At 36.1% G+C, this 16,777-nt stretch overlaps 1 protein-coding gene and 1 long non-coding RNA gene across 2 annotated transcripts; both read right to left on the bottom strand.

Moving 5' to 3' along the window:
• Positions 1 to 510: 510 nt before the first annotated feature.
• Positions 511 to 1,599, bottom strand: LOC147524728 (uncharacterized). The gene has a single exon (XM_086576106.1). It carries the CDS (start codon positions 1,597 to 1,599, stop codon positions 511 to 513), a length of 1,089 nt encoding a protein of 362 aa, XP_086432232.1.
• A 3,825-nt stretch (positions 1,600 to 5,424) lies between these two features.
• Positions 5,425 to 7,625, bottom strand: LOC147524727 (uncharacterized). The gene is made up of 4 exons (XR_015220598.1): positions 7,424 to 7,625; positions 7,288 to 7,311; positions 7,136 to 7,206; positions 5,425 to 6,229 (listed from the first exon to the last, which is right to left on the bottom strand). It is a non-coding gene; the product is annotated as an uncharacterized LOC147524727 (long non-coding RNA).
• Positions 7,626 to 16,777: the final 9,152 nt, after the last annotated feature.

Here is a 16,777-nt window from a genome sequence, read left to right as displayed (position 1 = left end):
GGTGGGATAACCTGGATCTTTAAACTTAGGAGGAGTTTTGTATTGAATGATCGAGCTTACTTGTTCTGTAAGAAAAGCTATCTTCTTCACATGCATCTTATGTTTCACAGTACACAAATCTTTTAAGAACTTGGCATAGGCAGGAATTTGTTTAATTGCCTCCAAGAGTGGAATATTTATTTGAACCTTTTTAAAAACATCCAAAATTTCATTAGATTGTGTTCCTTTCGTTGTTTGAACCAATCTTTGAGGAAAAGGAGCCTTATGTATATAATGTGGCACAGGACTAGACTCCATATGAATAGAAGGTTGCCTAGAAGCTTTCCTAGCATGAGGACCACTAATATCACTCTCCTCACTCTCATGCTCTCCCAAATCAGACCTAACCTCTACCCTAGGCATCTCAACCTTATTATCAACATGTTTACCACTCCTAAGTGTAGTAATCGACTTTACTTGCTCATGGTGGTGCCCTTGGCTCAAGTTAGAGCCTACCTCATGTTGACCATTTCAATTAGCTACTGGTTGACTAGGAAACTTACCCTTGTCCCTCTCATTCAAAATATTAGCAATTTGACCCATTTGAACTTTCAACTTGGCAATGGATTGTGAGTTCGAGAATAATTGTTGTTTGACATCTTTTTGAAATTGAAAATTGGTCTGTGTTAACTGATTAATGACTTCCTCCATATGTGAAAGTTTCGGTGGTTGGGGTACATACTGTTGTGCTGGGTTGGAGTTACTAACTGGACTTCCCTGGTGTATACCTTTAGACCAAGACAAATTAGGGTTATTACGCCACCCTTGGTTATAACTATTATTAGAAAAGGAGTTGTTACTTGGGTTCTGGTATGTGTTAAAGACATTGACTTGTGCAGTCACGCCAGGGCAATTATCAATAACATGATCAAAACTATTGCACAAAAGACAACCAGGGGTCTCAACACTATTAACTTGGGCTGGAGATTTTGTCTCCTTTTCTAGCCCAAGAGCCTCAACTCTTCTAACTAAGGGAGCTATTTTGGCATTCGCGTCAAAATCCTTATCAACGTGAAGTATAGCATTCTTTGTAGTACTACTAGCCACCTTCTTAGGCTCACGACTAGTTTCCCACTGCTGAACCTTTTCAGCAACGTCTTCTAAAAACGACCATGCATCATCCATAGTCTTATCACAAAAATCTCTCGTACTCATGGTCTCAACCATGGCCTTAGAATTAAAATCAAGGCCCTCATAAAAAATTTGTACCAGTCTACCTTTCTCAAGGCCATGGTTAGGACACTGCAAGAGTATGTCTTTGAATCTCTCCATACACTTCCACAACGACTCGTCCTCATTTTGGCCGAAAGATGAAATTACTTTTCTAAAAGCAGTTGCCTTATGATTTGGGAAAAAATTCTTTAAGAACACAACGCATAATTTTTCCCAAGTCGCGATAGAATTAGATGGAAGAGTGTGAAACCAACTCTTCGCTCTTTCCTTCAAGGAAAATGGGAATAACTTCAATTTTATAGCTTCGTCACTAAACTGTTGAAGCTTAACAGTCCCACAAATATCCTCAAATTCCCTTACGTGAAGATACGGATCTTCCTCATCCATTCCCCTAAACTTAGGAAGTAGCCCAAATAGATTGGGTTTTAACTCAAAATGATTAGCATTGGTCGGTGGAGGAACGATGCAAGACGGTCGAGTTGTCCTAGTGGGATAGATAAACTCCTTAATTGATCTAGGTACTTGGGCAACAACTTCGTTATTATTGCCTCTTTCCATTTTAATTTATTTATTTTTTTCTTTCTTAAGACTCTACACCCTAACAAAAAGGAAACTAACTTAACACCTAAGACTGATAAATAATGCAAACGATGCACACACACAAATAATATCAAACATTTATTTCAAACCAGATTGAATTTTTAATAATGTTTAATATATTTTCTCCTAAACTCAAATAACACGATTTCTAGTTATTGTGCAAAAACATCCTCACTCGATCCACGTGTCAAAAGAGATTTCCTAGTGAGTGAGCTAAACTTGTCCTAATGCAAGATGCCTAGGGCTGGTCAAGGTGAATTATCCTTCCTAAATGCTAGAAAAATAAAAATAAAGAAAACACACAAAGTAAACAATGTTCAACCAACCCCACAAAGGAAAGAGACATACCTCCGGCGTGAGCCTTCGAGGGCTACTTGCGACGCTGGGTGACAACAAACAAACAACTTCCTAAAAGTCCACAAGAAAATCATGACTATCAGCTTTGTAAGAAAAATTCTTTGTTCTGCCTGCGAAAATCAAAATTAGACACAGAAACTAAGAAATAATAACACTACGACTAAACTTAAACTACGAATCATGATAAATAAAACTTTAAAACTCAATTGTACCACTGCAATCCCTGGCAGCGGCACCAAAAACTTGATAGGAATTTAGTCGGCCTAAATAAATAGACTAATTAAACCCTATAATTAAACCACAAGCGCACAGTTATCGTTGAAAATAGTTGCGGCGAACGAGTCGATCCTACAGAGATTGCTACTTAGCGACAATTGAATACTAAAATATTACCTAACCTAATTCGACTTTTATAGAAATTTGGAATTACTATTAACTAAAGCTAATTAATTTAACTACGTTTACAAAAATAATAAATTAAACAATTGAGTTCTACTAAGGGAAGAGAATTCTAGGACTATCGAATCCACCTTAAACTTCTGTTTGTATATTTAGAATCAAATTCAATGTTACAGATTTATACGAGTAGCATTATTGATGAGAATCAACTGCTTTCTCGGAGATATGATCGTGATAAATCTTAACTAAATATGAATCTTCTAAGAGTTCAACACTACTGATAAAGCTTAAAAGATTACTCGTCTTTTTACGGCACGAAGAATATCTAAACTTGACATCAACAGTCAACACAAGCTTAACTAATAACAACGAATATCAAACTATATCACATGCCTGACGACATACTATATGAATGATATAAGTTTACTATTAATTTATGAACTTAGAAGAATAAAACGATTTTGAACTAACTGGTAATCATTAAATTTAATCCCAATACACAAACAGTAGTACAGGGCTTCATCTAAGCTCTAGACTTGGGTTTAGTTACACATAATAATTGAACTCAAAATAAAGAGAAGGTTATGAGAACTCATGTCCACGGTGAGGTACTCTTCTTCCTTCTTCGTATTTCTATTTTGTCGATCAGCTCTAATTTTCGGTTCTCCAATCTTTCGCTCTAATTCGTCTGCTGATCGATCACTATTTTTGGCTTCCCTTTTTTTTTATATAGTTCCCTCAAACCAAAATTAGAAGAAATCCCGGCCATTTGTTTTAGGAAACTTCTTTTTTCGATTTGGTCGGTGGGAAAAAGAGAGGGTTTTTGGTTTATTTTTGCAAGAAGTGAAAATGGAAAGAGATAGAAGTCTTGATCCGGTGCATCTCGAGTGGATAGTGAGTGGTATGGCCATTAGTTAGTGGGTACGGGATTTGATATTAGTTGGGCTTTGTTATTTGGCCTTTGGTGTGGATATGGGCTGGTGCTAAGAAATGGGCAGGTGCACATGGTCCGGTTTTTAGCTAATGGGCTAACTCTTAGGCCCATATTCCACAAACAAATCCTTGGCATGGCTCATTAACTATTTGATGGAAGGCAAGCCTCACAATTTAACTTTGATCAACTTCTGGTCCTTTTTAGCACTTTCTCGTAACCAAGTCAGTTTCTGCAAAAACTATAAAACACGCTAATCACTCGAAAAATATATAAGATAAATAGATTAACTCATACATATTTGGTATAAATATGTAACAATTAGACGCTTATTAAAGGCTAATCTTCTCCTTCAAGGGAGAAGATGAAGCCGGTGTTTAGGGTTCGTTGATTCTTCTGGTTCATGGCATTCTTCAATCAGGTTAGTTCTTTATGTTTTTAGTTATTAGTTCTATTGTCCAGACCAGGGGATAGAAGTATAGATTAAGGTTTTTGCTTATTGCAATCGAATATCATGCTAGTTTAGGGTTTTATTTATTCCAATTGAATGTTTGCTAGTGACATGCTTTTATTTATTGCAATTGAATATAATGCTAGAATAGGATTTTATTTATACTATTATTCTCTACTTTTCTTCTAGTTGTGTAGTGTTTTAGAGTAAGGGAAGTATTCCTTGTGTTTTCCTTAGATGGTGATTCATTGAATAGCTGCCCAAGCTCACATAAAAGGAAAGAAGATATTAATAGCATAAACATATGAACATCCTTAAGTAGAGTTATTCATTAACAATGTTTCATCCAAGAAAGCATCGACACTCGCTCGATTGCCTAATTGTAGTATACTTGTGGGAACAATGTTGAAGCAAAAGGTCATTTAATCAAAAGTATTGGTGGATTCTAATCTCTTGAATTCCCTCTCTTATAAATTCTTAATAATTTAGTTAGTTTAATTTAGTTTAGCATTAGAATCTAAAATCTATAATAATAGTTTTTAATCCTTCAAACCCCCTTTCCAGTCATGTTCTTCATACAAACATACACTTAAAAGTGAAACGATACCCTACTCATCCTTTACTTATTGAGGGATAATTAGGTTTTGATACACTTCTATTTTCTTCAACGACTATCATCTATCTACGTCATCCATATACCATCTCATATACACAAAAGGAGCGCGTGTCAATAGACGTGGGTCATTCGGTCAACTCACAGTCAACACACTTTAACGGCAATTTTGGACCAAAGTGCAATAAATGATTAATTATGGACCAAACTCTAATATCACTATTATCACTAGGACCAAAATGAAAAAATCCCTTATGTTTATAATAATAAGAGTTTAGTACTGTTTAAATACTTTTGTGTATTTCAGGCCTTGGAGTCAAATATGTGAAGAAATACATCACTTTTGCAAGAGAAAGGAGTTTAATTGTTTGCCAGAGAAGTTCTTTTGTTAAAGCCCAAAAAAAAAACCTTTTAAAGCCTACTCAAAACTGGAAAGTCAAAATCAACTCAGGTAGAAAAAAGAATAGAAAAGTCAACACACTACAAGAAAAAGACTTTATATCACTGTTAAAAACAATGACAAAAAGTCTTTTGTCACTGTTTTTCTTTTTCAAAATCGTGACGGAGTGAAGGTCATTTCTTTTTCCCCAAAACCATCACAAATATTCTTTGAATAACAGTCACAAATAGTTGAAAACCACCATAATATAACCAACTTTAAGTGACGCTTTCTCCTTGAAGTGTGATAAATTGTATCCAAAACCGTCATAAGAAATAACACTTCTATAACTGTTTTCACAAAACCGTGACAAATGGTTTAAAATTTTACAAAAAAAAATGAAAAAAATCAGTGAATTGGTTTTGCACTCTATATCTATGTTGAATCCCTATACAAGTATACAACCTTAACAAAAAAAAGTCTTAACAAACCCGTAATCCATTAAATTTCCAAATAGCATTCACAAACACTAATTCCATTGAACCAATCCAAGCTAGACTTAGATAACAATTACATTTATTTAAATAAATCATTCCAGCCCACCGGAGTCGTCACATGAACTCAAATACATTTATCATTCGTTATTTATCATTCATTTTGAGCGTAGTCCATAACAAATTCTAGTAAGAAGCCAACAAACTTGTATCATTATTTCTCAGCGTACACCTCTAATACAGTTACAGTACTCCCTAATACCCAACAAGGTACTCTTTTACTCACCTCAAGGGCAGATGGGAGACGTTGAATATGGTTGGGCCATTGCCTGTGAACTTTCCGAGCAACAAAAACAAGAATAGCAGGTGTGTCTGTCAAATCACCATGGCAGATGCGGAAACCAATTGCGGTACCAAGACTGTAACAGCGTAATATCTGGCTATGAGATGCCCTTATTGTCATCAGCTCAAGTAAGGTGGTTGCTTGTTTCCCAGATGGCAACCTGTCAAGTATTTAAGGTAGAACGCCTTTCTGAAGGTTACCAAAGTAGTTTGCCTGATCTTCAGCAGCGCCATTCAGTCGACTGGAAGTAGGCCATGAAAAATAAGCAGCATTGTTTTTAGAGTGTTGGCCACCTGAGGCAAAACCTTGAAGTGGTGGACTGGATGATGGTAGATTAGGAAAACCACAGAAGTTTCTTTCAAGATCCAAAGTCGACTCGTCTAACTGTGTTGATCCAGATTGGTGACCCTTAATATCCAAAGACCTTGTCTTGTTCATTCTCCAGTGAGCCTGCATGGAATTATTTTAAAATGACAAAAGAATCTATTCATTGATGGGGGAAAACAAGCACAAAGTATCTATGCAAGTGAGACAAATGCATGTAGCTCTTAGCAAGGTAATAAGAGTGGTATGGTTCCCTATACAACAAGAACACAAAATGTCCTCACTAAATAGCTAATATACATATAGTACCAACCAAAAGTCCCCAATCCCCAAAATGATAACCAAGTCAAGCTAGACAAGGTTTTGACTACTTTAACTAACAGTGGCACTTTTGGAACACAAAACAGAGTTCAAGCTAGGTACAGAAAATCATTTAAGATAAAATAACAACACAGATACAATGAACTGAGCTGATTTAAAGTCAAGCCCAGAGAAAAAAAAATACTTAATTGTGCATATCTAAGCCATAACCAAAACTCATAAATATCATCAAGGGGCCTAGATAATGAATAACTATGTTAAAAACAGCTGAAGAACATGAAATTATAAATGTACCTACAATGATAGTCAGTTTGAGAGTGCCTATCCAATAGTTAATCCAAGAGTGCCCATCCAATAGTTAAATCAATTGGTGGCCCATAACCAGTGAACTTACCATTAAAACCATTTCACCCCCCAGTTTAAGACCAAACCAAGTTTGATAACCTCATAACCCAACAACGCACTAGTAACAGTAACAGAATTTGGTCTAAACCTACACATAAAAACAATTTTAAACTCCATTAATACTTTGCTAAAATACCCATTTTGAGATAAGCCCAAAATAGTTTGGTTGATTAAGATGATATTTCTTTCAGGCATCTTATCAAACATTTTATTAGCATCTTTTTGAAAATGATATTTCTGTGTCAAATTCAACATACACTGTAACAACCATTCATTGAAACGCATAAAGTAAATTGGAAAACTTACTAGAAAATAAGGCGAAGTGGTTGGAAAACACACACGTCTTTCGTCTTTAAATGAATTGCAGTTGAACTCAACTACAAAAAAAACAAAAATCCAATATTTAACTAAACCCAAATTTCATAAATAAATCACTAGGAAATAATCAAATTATTTACCTTAATGGCTTCAAGGCGTTCAAGCTGATGAAGTATTACAAAATCACCAAAACAAAAGATTAATTAGTATATATGAAATCAAAACTTGGTTTTGAAAACAGTAAAAATAAGTGATTTTGTATTTGTGAGAGTGTACCTTCTTGGAGTGGGAATGAGAGAGGCGTAAGTGAGAGAGGGATAACATTTAAGTGGGAAGTTAAATTAGTTTGGGTGCCTGATATTTTGAAGAGATATGCCGATGGTTAACAACTCTCGTAATCGATCTTTTTTTCCGCTTATTAGAACTGGCGCTGGTACTCGGTGGAAGAAAGTAGTTGTTTTGCTTTTTAGATATGTGCGTTAATTTCATTTTTTTCATAACTGATATAATGACCAAACTGACCTTGTGATATTTTGACAGTGACAAATGAACATTCGTTAGACACGGGTCCTTGAAACAAGTCAGTTTTAAGATGCGAAATTTACAAATAGTTCTTATCACATGTACACCTTCTTTACAAAAATACCATTTGTGACCGTTTCAAAAAGTATGTCACTAAAAACTTTTTAAAACTGTCACAAAAATCAGTTTCTACTATTTGTGACCGTTTCGAACATAACAGTCACAAAAGCCCTTTTTTGTACTAGTGACAGAACTTCAGCAGGCCGTATTGTTGGACTTAGACTTCAGAATTGGGCCTACTTTATGTCAAAACTACCGGCTCGGAATGAGCTTTCTAATGGTCTAGGCATCGACCCAATCTGAGTAGTAAAAGTAGATGAAAAAGACATTACAGTAAATTCCAGCAGAGAGAACCCTTTTGGACTTAAATATTTAGGTTTTGGGCTTGATTTAGTGGCCCAAAACACAGCTCCCAAGCCCATGCATGAAATTATAACTGAAATCTTTACTTTATAAAGAGGTTTAGGGCAAAGCAATATCTTTCTCTCCTACCTCTTCCCCCATAGTTTAGAATAATTTAGGTTTTATGTTCTTAGCCTAAAACTCTATTAAAACACTTCAAATTCTTAGTTTAATACAATTTCTTATTATTACTATGTCTTCTTCTCATTTTTATTTGCATGATAGTCTAATGAATCATAGCAAAACCTCCATTAGAGGGGCTGAATGAAGCTTTGATGATGACTTGATTTGTTAGAATAGAGTATTTGTTTAAGAGCTTTAAGTTTAGGTTTTTCTTGACTGAAAAATAAAAAGAGTTTAATCTAAACTAGAGAATGGTGAGTTTTGCCATGAGAGAAAACAAACTTTTTTTCATGCTAATTAGTTATGACTGGAGATACCATAATTGAGTAGGGACCATTAAAAGCCTAGTCTTCATGTTTCCACCTTGTGTGAAAATATAAAGACTAAGATTTTCTAAATAACTCTATGATAACATGTTAGGAATTCTCAAAGTGGATTCGAACTATTTCTATTCTTCTCAATTTTTTATTCAAGTCATATTTTATTGCTTAGATGAATTAGTATAAGTTAAATTCATAAGCTTAGTTTAGTAGTATAAATTCACATCTATAAATATTGCTCTCACCACTGTTTCCTTGTGTTTAATTATTTGAATTCTTTTAAGTCTAGACAATTAAGAGTGGAACGATTCCGTACTCTATATATTGCATGAATATATATGTGAGAGTTGGAAATAATAATTGATAACGTAAGAATAAGTTGGAGAAATCGATTGTTTTTACGTTTATCAAATGGTGCTATTGCCATCTTAGTTAATTTTAGGCGTGAATTATACTATTAAATTCAGGTAGAACAACCTATTATTCCCTTCCCACCCAGTTGTTCTTTTTTTTTTGCATTTGTTTTTCTTGTTTTGTGCGTGTTCTTACTAGACTCGTGACTGTGTTTTTGTTTGATGCAATAGGTTTTCCAAAATAAGGTCTCAAAACAGTTCTTTTACACACAGAGAACTGCCTGGAGAAGTTTGACATACTGTAGTGCAATTTCAAAGGGTGCCCACCCCATATTATGCCTATATTGGAGCGAGCGCGCCCCCTGACCTCTAGTAACCATACTTTCAATTTTTCACACAATCTTTAATTTAGACTCTTGAGCAATCTCCATTATTCGTTTGGGCCCAAACACCTTTCTGAAAAGCCCAGTCGTAAAAACCCAGGTTGTTGTTAGGTTTAAACACAACCCAGTCTAGATACCCAGTACGCGAAACCCATTGGAAACCAAGCCCATAGTATTTTAGTTCCAATCCCAGTTCTCTAAAAAAACAAGAAAAAAAAATGCGTACAAAAATTCCAAGCCCACTGGAGAAAGCCTGTTTCTCTATTCCTTAGTACAAGAGTGCGCCCGCCCCCTAGTTACCTTATATCCGAGCGCGCGAGCCCTTTGAAGTAGGTCTGATTGCTCTTCCCTTTTACAGGTCACATCTTAGATCCAAATACGTACTCATACATAAGAACGTGCTTCAAGGCTGTTGAAGGCGCTATTTATAAGCGTAGCAAAGACGCTCCAGGTAACACCCCTTTCCATCCTCGCATCTGTTGTAAGAGGACTAATTTCTAGTAATAATCAGGTTGTTTTGCAAGCTTAATTAGGTTGTTTGCATATTAAACTTCAATTTGTATGAGATTAAGATCTGGTATGCATAAACCTGCTTATCGTAGACGTAATACCACACGCCTATCTAGAAATTCACACACCACACCCGCAACAATGGCTGAAGAACCAGAGACTCCTCTCTCTAATTTATACAAAGCCCTGATCGATGGACCTAAGTCATGAATCATTCTTGTAGACCTAGTGGGGTATTTTCGAATTCCCCCGAATATATTTAATTTGTTACCGGTTTTCCATGGTTTAAACCACGAGAAGCCTTATCAACACATGCATAGGATAGAACAAGTTCTCACTACATTCCATCATCATAGCGTAAGTCCATATCAAGTTAAACTTAGGGTGTTTCCTTTCACCCTAGCCGACAAGGCGGCGTCTTGGTTAACTGCCCAAATGCCAAACTCCGTGGACTCATGGGCTAAACTTGTTCAATTGTTCATGGAACAGTTCTACCCACCCTTGAAGATAGATGAAATGCTTCAAAAGATTCATTTCTTCATCCAGAACCCTCATGAATCCTTTTTAGAGGCCTAGAATCGTTTCACTGATCTTCTCATTGAATGCCCGTATCACAATCTTGACAAGGATACATTTGTCCCCGCTTTCTTCAAGGGGCTTTCACACCATCATAAAGAGGTTCCTGATATAATGAATGGGCTGGGGGTAGTTTTCATAGTAAAGAAGCCTCAAATGCTTATAAATTCTTAGAAGATCAATCCAAGCAAAACAATAACTGGCGCGGGGGTGGGTGGGTTAACGGTGCCCCCTGTGAGGTTAAACCTGATCCTGAGGCTTAAAACTCTTATCGATGCCTTCACTAGAAAGGTAGATGCCCTCTTTGTTCAACATAAACCTACTCCAGTCATGACTATCAACTCTACTCGTTGTAATGTTTGTTTTAGTCTTGAGCATTCTGACTTCTATTGTCCTCTTGTATATGAACAACCACCACCACAGCCAGAAAATATCTGCGCTTTTAATAACAACCCTAACACACAATGGAGGCTAAACATTATTTATAATCAACAACAACAAGCTACATCCCCAGGTTTTAATAATCAACTTCAACCAATTTATTTCGCATTAAGGACAAGAAAACTTAAGTGACCAGAATAATGGTTTAGTGCCCATGACCCAGAACTATCAACATCAAGACATGACCACGTAACAAGCCTTAGTTATAGTGACTCCTCCTATGACCACTCCACCAGTCAAACCATCTACAGACGAAGTAGTAGTGACCTTGCTAGAAAAACAAAATCAAATTATGCAACAAAACTCTAACTTGATGAAAGATCATCGTGATCAAAACTCTAACATGCTATAACAAATGATGAAAATGATGCAGTCTTTGTGCAAAAGGTCATTGACATGTCTCCTACCCAAGATAATAACCAAACAGGTGTGTTTCTAGGTCAAGCAGTGCCTATCCTAAGTCAACAAATACTGCCTTTGAATTGAACAGTATTAAGAATAATAGTAATAAAACTAAGGGGACCTATAGGCAGTTACTACCCTTCGTTCGGGTAGAGTAGTTGATAACAAAATGACTATACCTGTAGATCACCTACAAATGGAAGCTGAGAACGAAACCATACCAAATACTGCCAAAGAAACTAAAAACCCTACAACTGTAGAAGTTTCAGTCCAATCACAACTAAAAGGGAAAACCTTACAAGACCCTGATGTAGTTGGTGGTTGAGTGTTAAAGTTTCTATCCTAAATCTTAAGTTGGGAGGAATGAATGATGAGTGAAAACAATAACTTTTAGTTCTTCCTATTCATCTTTTTCATTCTAAATCTAATGAGTATTGAAGACTAGTATTGAAAGATTAAAAGCATTGAAACCATGAAGTTGTAGGATTAAAACATGAAGGATGAAAAGAAAAGGTGATGACTTTATCACCAAGTTGCATTCATTGATTTTAATGAGTGTAACTTGTGTTCTTGGTATTGAATGACAAGAATGTAGAGACAAGTGCTTGGAATGAAAAGATTGAAAACACAAGTATTGAAAACAAGATTGAATGCAATGAAATGAAATGAAAACATGAACATAAAATAAGAAAACAAGATAGATTGAAATAAGGAAATAACAATACAAGAAAATAAATGCAATAAATGTAAATCTACCTAAAAGAGCATGATAAAATTGATCTCAATTTTTGGGTTGTCAAACCAAAAATTGGATAATGCTTTCTTTCTCTACTTTTTGCTTTTATACTCCTACTTTTACAATGACTGATTTGCCTTCTCCCTCTACAATCAAGACACCTCACTATGTTGCTTTTTCCTTTTCCTTTATGCTTTTCCTTTTGATTTTTCTCTATCTTCTTGATCAAGCTAGGTTTTGAGCAAGTATTTTTTTGTGACAATGCCATCCATCTCTAGTCTTCTGAGTTAAGGGCATGACTTTCAGTTCTCTAGGTTTGAGTCTTTGATCTTTGACGTTTTCAACACTTTTTCGTAGCAGCTTGAGTCTTCATAAGAAATGCTAATAAAGTTCCTTTTGTTGCTAAAATGCATATTTTATGAATAGTGGCCTAAAATGGCATGTAACCTGCAAAAGGAAGTAAAAGCAATGAGTTGTCTGTTAATTATGCGTAAGAAGGGTTGTAATGTAGCAAAGTAAATATAATAAAACATACATTTGGGAGCTGATCAACGACCCCCAAATAGCATTTTGTTTGTCATCAAGCAAAGATGATAGAGAAAACTAAGATCACAAATGCGTGATTTATTATCCATATCTCATTTCACGGAGTGCGATTGCATTGACCATATACAACAAGGCCTTAGACAACTAGGAATTCCCTAATGGATGAGCTTAAGCCTCATGTGAGTTTTTCAAATCGAGAAAGTACTCACAAACTTCATCTATCTAGTACAAAGGGTTTTATCTCCTTATTTTTTCTCAGAAGTCTATACATCTCATTAGCGGGGAATAAGGATAAAGCTCCTTTGAACTTAGAATAACATATGTACAGTAATTAAATTATCTAAAGATAAATTCCGAAACATGAGCAATGAAATACAAAAGCAGAGTCATTTGCGAAACTTTTGGAGAGCGTCCTTAAGGTGGATTCTCATAGGGATGTGTTAAAACACAAACTCTCTGATAGATTCACTAGAGTTTCATTCTCTCAAATGCAGTGGGCATTTATATTCCTCACATACACGAATGACGTCCAAAGGAAACCGGGGTCGATTGATCACACTTGTCACTTACTATCACACCATCCTATTCCTAATTGAGCTAGATGTCTGTTATTAAGAGTTACGGGGCTTAGGGTGATGGTTTAGAAAGAAAAAAAAAAGAAGAGAAAAACAAAATCTGATATGTTGAGAAATTGGGTCTTTGTGATACTTGTAACTAGAGAAAAACCTCGTTTTATTCTTTGCTTCTGAATTGTGATTCATTGTTTAGCCCTTTGGCTTTGTGACTCCATATGATTTTGAATTTTGAGAGTTCTAACTTTGCCTTTGTTTTATTTTTCTTTTGTTTTCTATATCTACTCATTTAGATTTAGAACTTTTGGGAGATTCAATTTTTTACTTCTTTGATTTTTTTTGTAGTTGTGGTTTTTGATGGGTTTTTTTTCTTTTTTTTTTCCGAAGAATCTAACTATTATGTTTTTGTACAAGGTCTTCTCTTCCCTTTTTTTGATACTCATCCAATTCTTAACTCGTTAGTTGGGTATGCTTTTTATTGCATGTTGTAACGGGTCAGGGATTGATGACGAAGAATAAAAAGGCTTTTAGAAAATTGTGAAGGCCCAAAAGGGGTAGCTAGAGGAAAAACTATATTTTAAGGTTTTTAACGTTTATTTGGCTATATCGATCCAAAATGGCCTAAATTCTCTCCTAGGATATGACGTGGTAATCAAGCAAGTGGACATGTGGTCTTTCTATCCAGACATCCTTTGTGTCATCACTCAATAATCATTTAGATAAGGTTTTTGGCTAGATTCTCACAGGATATGGAACTTAATTCTTCTAACCTTGGTTTCAGAAACTCACTTTTATATACAATCAAATGTTTATGCATATCATTCATGAAAATATGTAAAAACTATTGTGCGTATATTAGTCTAAGTTCGAAGAACAAATCCTTACTCTATTGCTATAATGAGACTTCTAGACTATTTATTCATCATGGAAAAAGGAAACGATAAGACCTTTAATACTAAACAGAAAAATATTTTTGGTCTTTTTCAAATTTTTTTTTAAGAAAGGAAGAAATATACTATTATATCTACTATAGAAAATGCATAGTGTTTGCAAAATATTACTATACTACCCCCAAAGAGAAATATGCTTTGTCCTCAAAATATGAAAAGCTAAGGAAATAGATTACAATAGAAACATGAGCAAAAACAGCAGTACACCTGTATTCTGTTCTTCGTGATGAAAATAGAAAAAAAAAATGCTTAGATGGGTAACGAACTATACATGAAATCAAATATTGGTGTATAAACTATTTTTTTAGCAAATTTGGGTAACGAAGTGTACCACGTTTTGCAACGTTGGGTTCTGCTTCACTTCCGTCCATTTTTTTCACAGGTGTCAAGTTTTTTTTTTTTTTTCTCTAATTATGTGTCACTTATTTTCCTATGTGGCGATCTAGTGGCAATCTAACACGTAAGAAAAAACTTGACACGTATGCAAATATTGGACGGAAGTGAAACATAACCCAACGTTGCAAAACATGGTACATTTCGTTACCCAAATTTGCTCTAAAAAAAAGTTTATACACCAATATTTGATTTCGTGTATAGTTTGTTACCCATCAATGCATTTAACCCGATGAAAATATACCACCCCCAAATAAGTTTGGAGCGTGGGTTGTTTGATATAGAACGAGAAATATATGGTTTATTTAACTAGGGATTTAAGTAATTATTCTACTATGAAATTTTTGGGTTTTTGTATTTTTAAAAAACATGTATGTAGTGCAAAAGAAAAAATTAGAAATTTTGGCACGATGTAGTTGTATTACCTTCTACTCATATACCAAATTCCACATATAAACAATTAAAACAAACATACAAAATTAAAATTATACTAAACGTTATACACGCAAATACTGAAAGGAAAACAAAACAAACAAAATGAAAATAAAACATAAACATAAACTATCTATACGAACACTAGGGAGCAGCCTAGTCAGAATCTGTGCATGATATCTATCATCGAGGCTGTCTCGAGCTACCCTATCCTGGCTCTCGACGGACTCTTTGAGATCTGTGCTAAGGAATAATCGCATCTTGTAACTCATTAAGAGTTTGAGTGTTGCGTTCTTGAAAAACATCCTGGTCTTCTCTAGAAGTGTGCTACTCGTCCTGCATGATGAGGACCACTGGTGCAGGCGTCGCTGACCCTCGTGCATGAATGCAATTGCATCCAACGAGTGCATGAACTGAGAAGTCGCTCTAGGAGCAAAGTAGTCAACCGGAGGTGGTAGTGGGAGGTCCTCTGCTTTGTGCTATGCAGCACGTTCTTCTATTCGCGACTAATCGAAAAGCCACCACGGTGGCGGTATGCGAGGAATGCGGCCGTGGCGATCAAACTGTCCACGTGATCAGAGGTACTACTGCTCCTGAAGAAAGCATAATCTTGGTAACAAGGACAGGCAGGGGAGCAATACTTCATCTCGACTTTGTGAACTGGTCCCAAAGAAAAGTAACAATATAGAACCTATTGTTTTGGGTCTGTAAGATCCAAAGAATGTGGATAATTGACTTACCCATATCAGAAGGCTTCGTCGTTCCCACCAAGTTGTGGCAATCCACATAGCTACTGCCAGCTGGTTCTTTCTCAAGGAGCTCTGCATTACACATGTAGAACCAATGGAGTACTGCCCCTCGATAACCACAGCGGTCATCAGGTCAAAAACTGAACTGTGGAACTCCTGACTTTCTGGAATCTCGTGCCTTGCAAGAATACACACTACTCTTCCCACCACTGCTCTGTTGAGCTCAAACAATCCTTCTCCCAACCTCACGGTCGCGCTAGCCTCGTTATCGCGAGCTAAGCCGTGATAAAAAGTTTGAACGAGAGAGGGGGAGTATCGGGCTGTAGAGTCTATCATGCATGAGAGGTTTCCAACCTCTCATCAAGATCTGTGCCTTGTAGAAAACATTATAAATGCCCGTACCGAAGAGAGAGGAAAAGCTCATCTCGAGTACAATCGTTCGATCGGCAGCCATGAGTGGAGGTTTTGTTAAATTGAAGGTTGGGTTGAGAAGGGATGATGATTTGCTGCAAGGTGACAGAAGGAAATCAAGTTTGGAGAAAATTAAGGGGTGGGCACGGGTTTAGGTTGCGCGGGTGCGCCTGGTTTTGGTTTTTGTTGGCTGGCCAGATTTTGTCGAGGAAGAAGAAGTAAGTCGGGCGGTAGCGTGGTTAGGTTTTATATCCACGTACGACCATCAGATGTTGGGTTTTTATGGTTTGAAAATTTGGGCCCAAGCTTTCAATAATAAAATAAATCATGTTTCTTGTTTTTTTTGCTTGGTAAACTATAGTTTTATTTACACCAAAAGGAATTACAAAATTGTTAGGGAGGGCAGTAACAAAATTTTACTCCTCTCCCTAAATTTAAACTTTATCTTCCATGTCATATGATATATATTTCAAAACAAATTCGTACATTTAATCGATGTTCATTACACAATATTGGTCACTAGCTACCAGAGTCATTCTGGAGGCCTCTGTTGTTGTTGCTTTAGCCAATACTTTGGCTTCTCTCCATGCTGAATTGACCTCTGCATCTTCCTTAAGCCATCTGTTCCAGCTGCCTTGGAAGTTGTCCCTTGCCCCATCTATCAGAAAATCGCCCTTACACCAATTTGGCCACGGTTATCCCTCCGTCTCTACTGATTTTAGTTGTTCTTCCTTGAGGAATCCATCAAC

The sequence above is a fragment of the Coptis chinensis genome, chromosome 1, assembly GCF_015680905.1.
Source record: "Coptis chinensis isolate HL-2020 chromosome 1, ASM1568090v1, whole genome shotgun sequence".
In the NCBI taxonomy this organism is placed as follows: domain Eukaryota; kingdom Viridiplantae; phylum Streptophyta; class Magnoliopsida; order Ranunculales; family Ranunculaceae; genus Coptis; species Coptis chinensis.
Note: the sequence above shows the minus strand (reverse complement) of the source record. Positions and strands in the feature narration are given on the sequence as shown.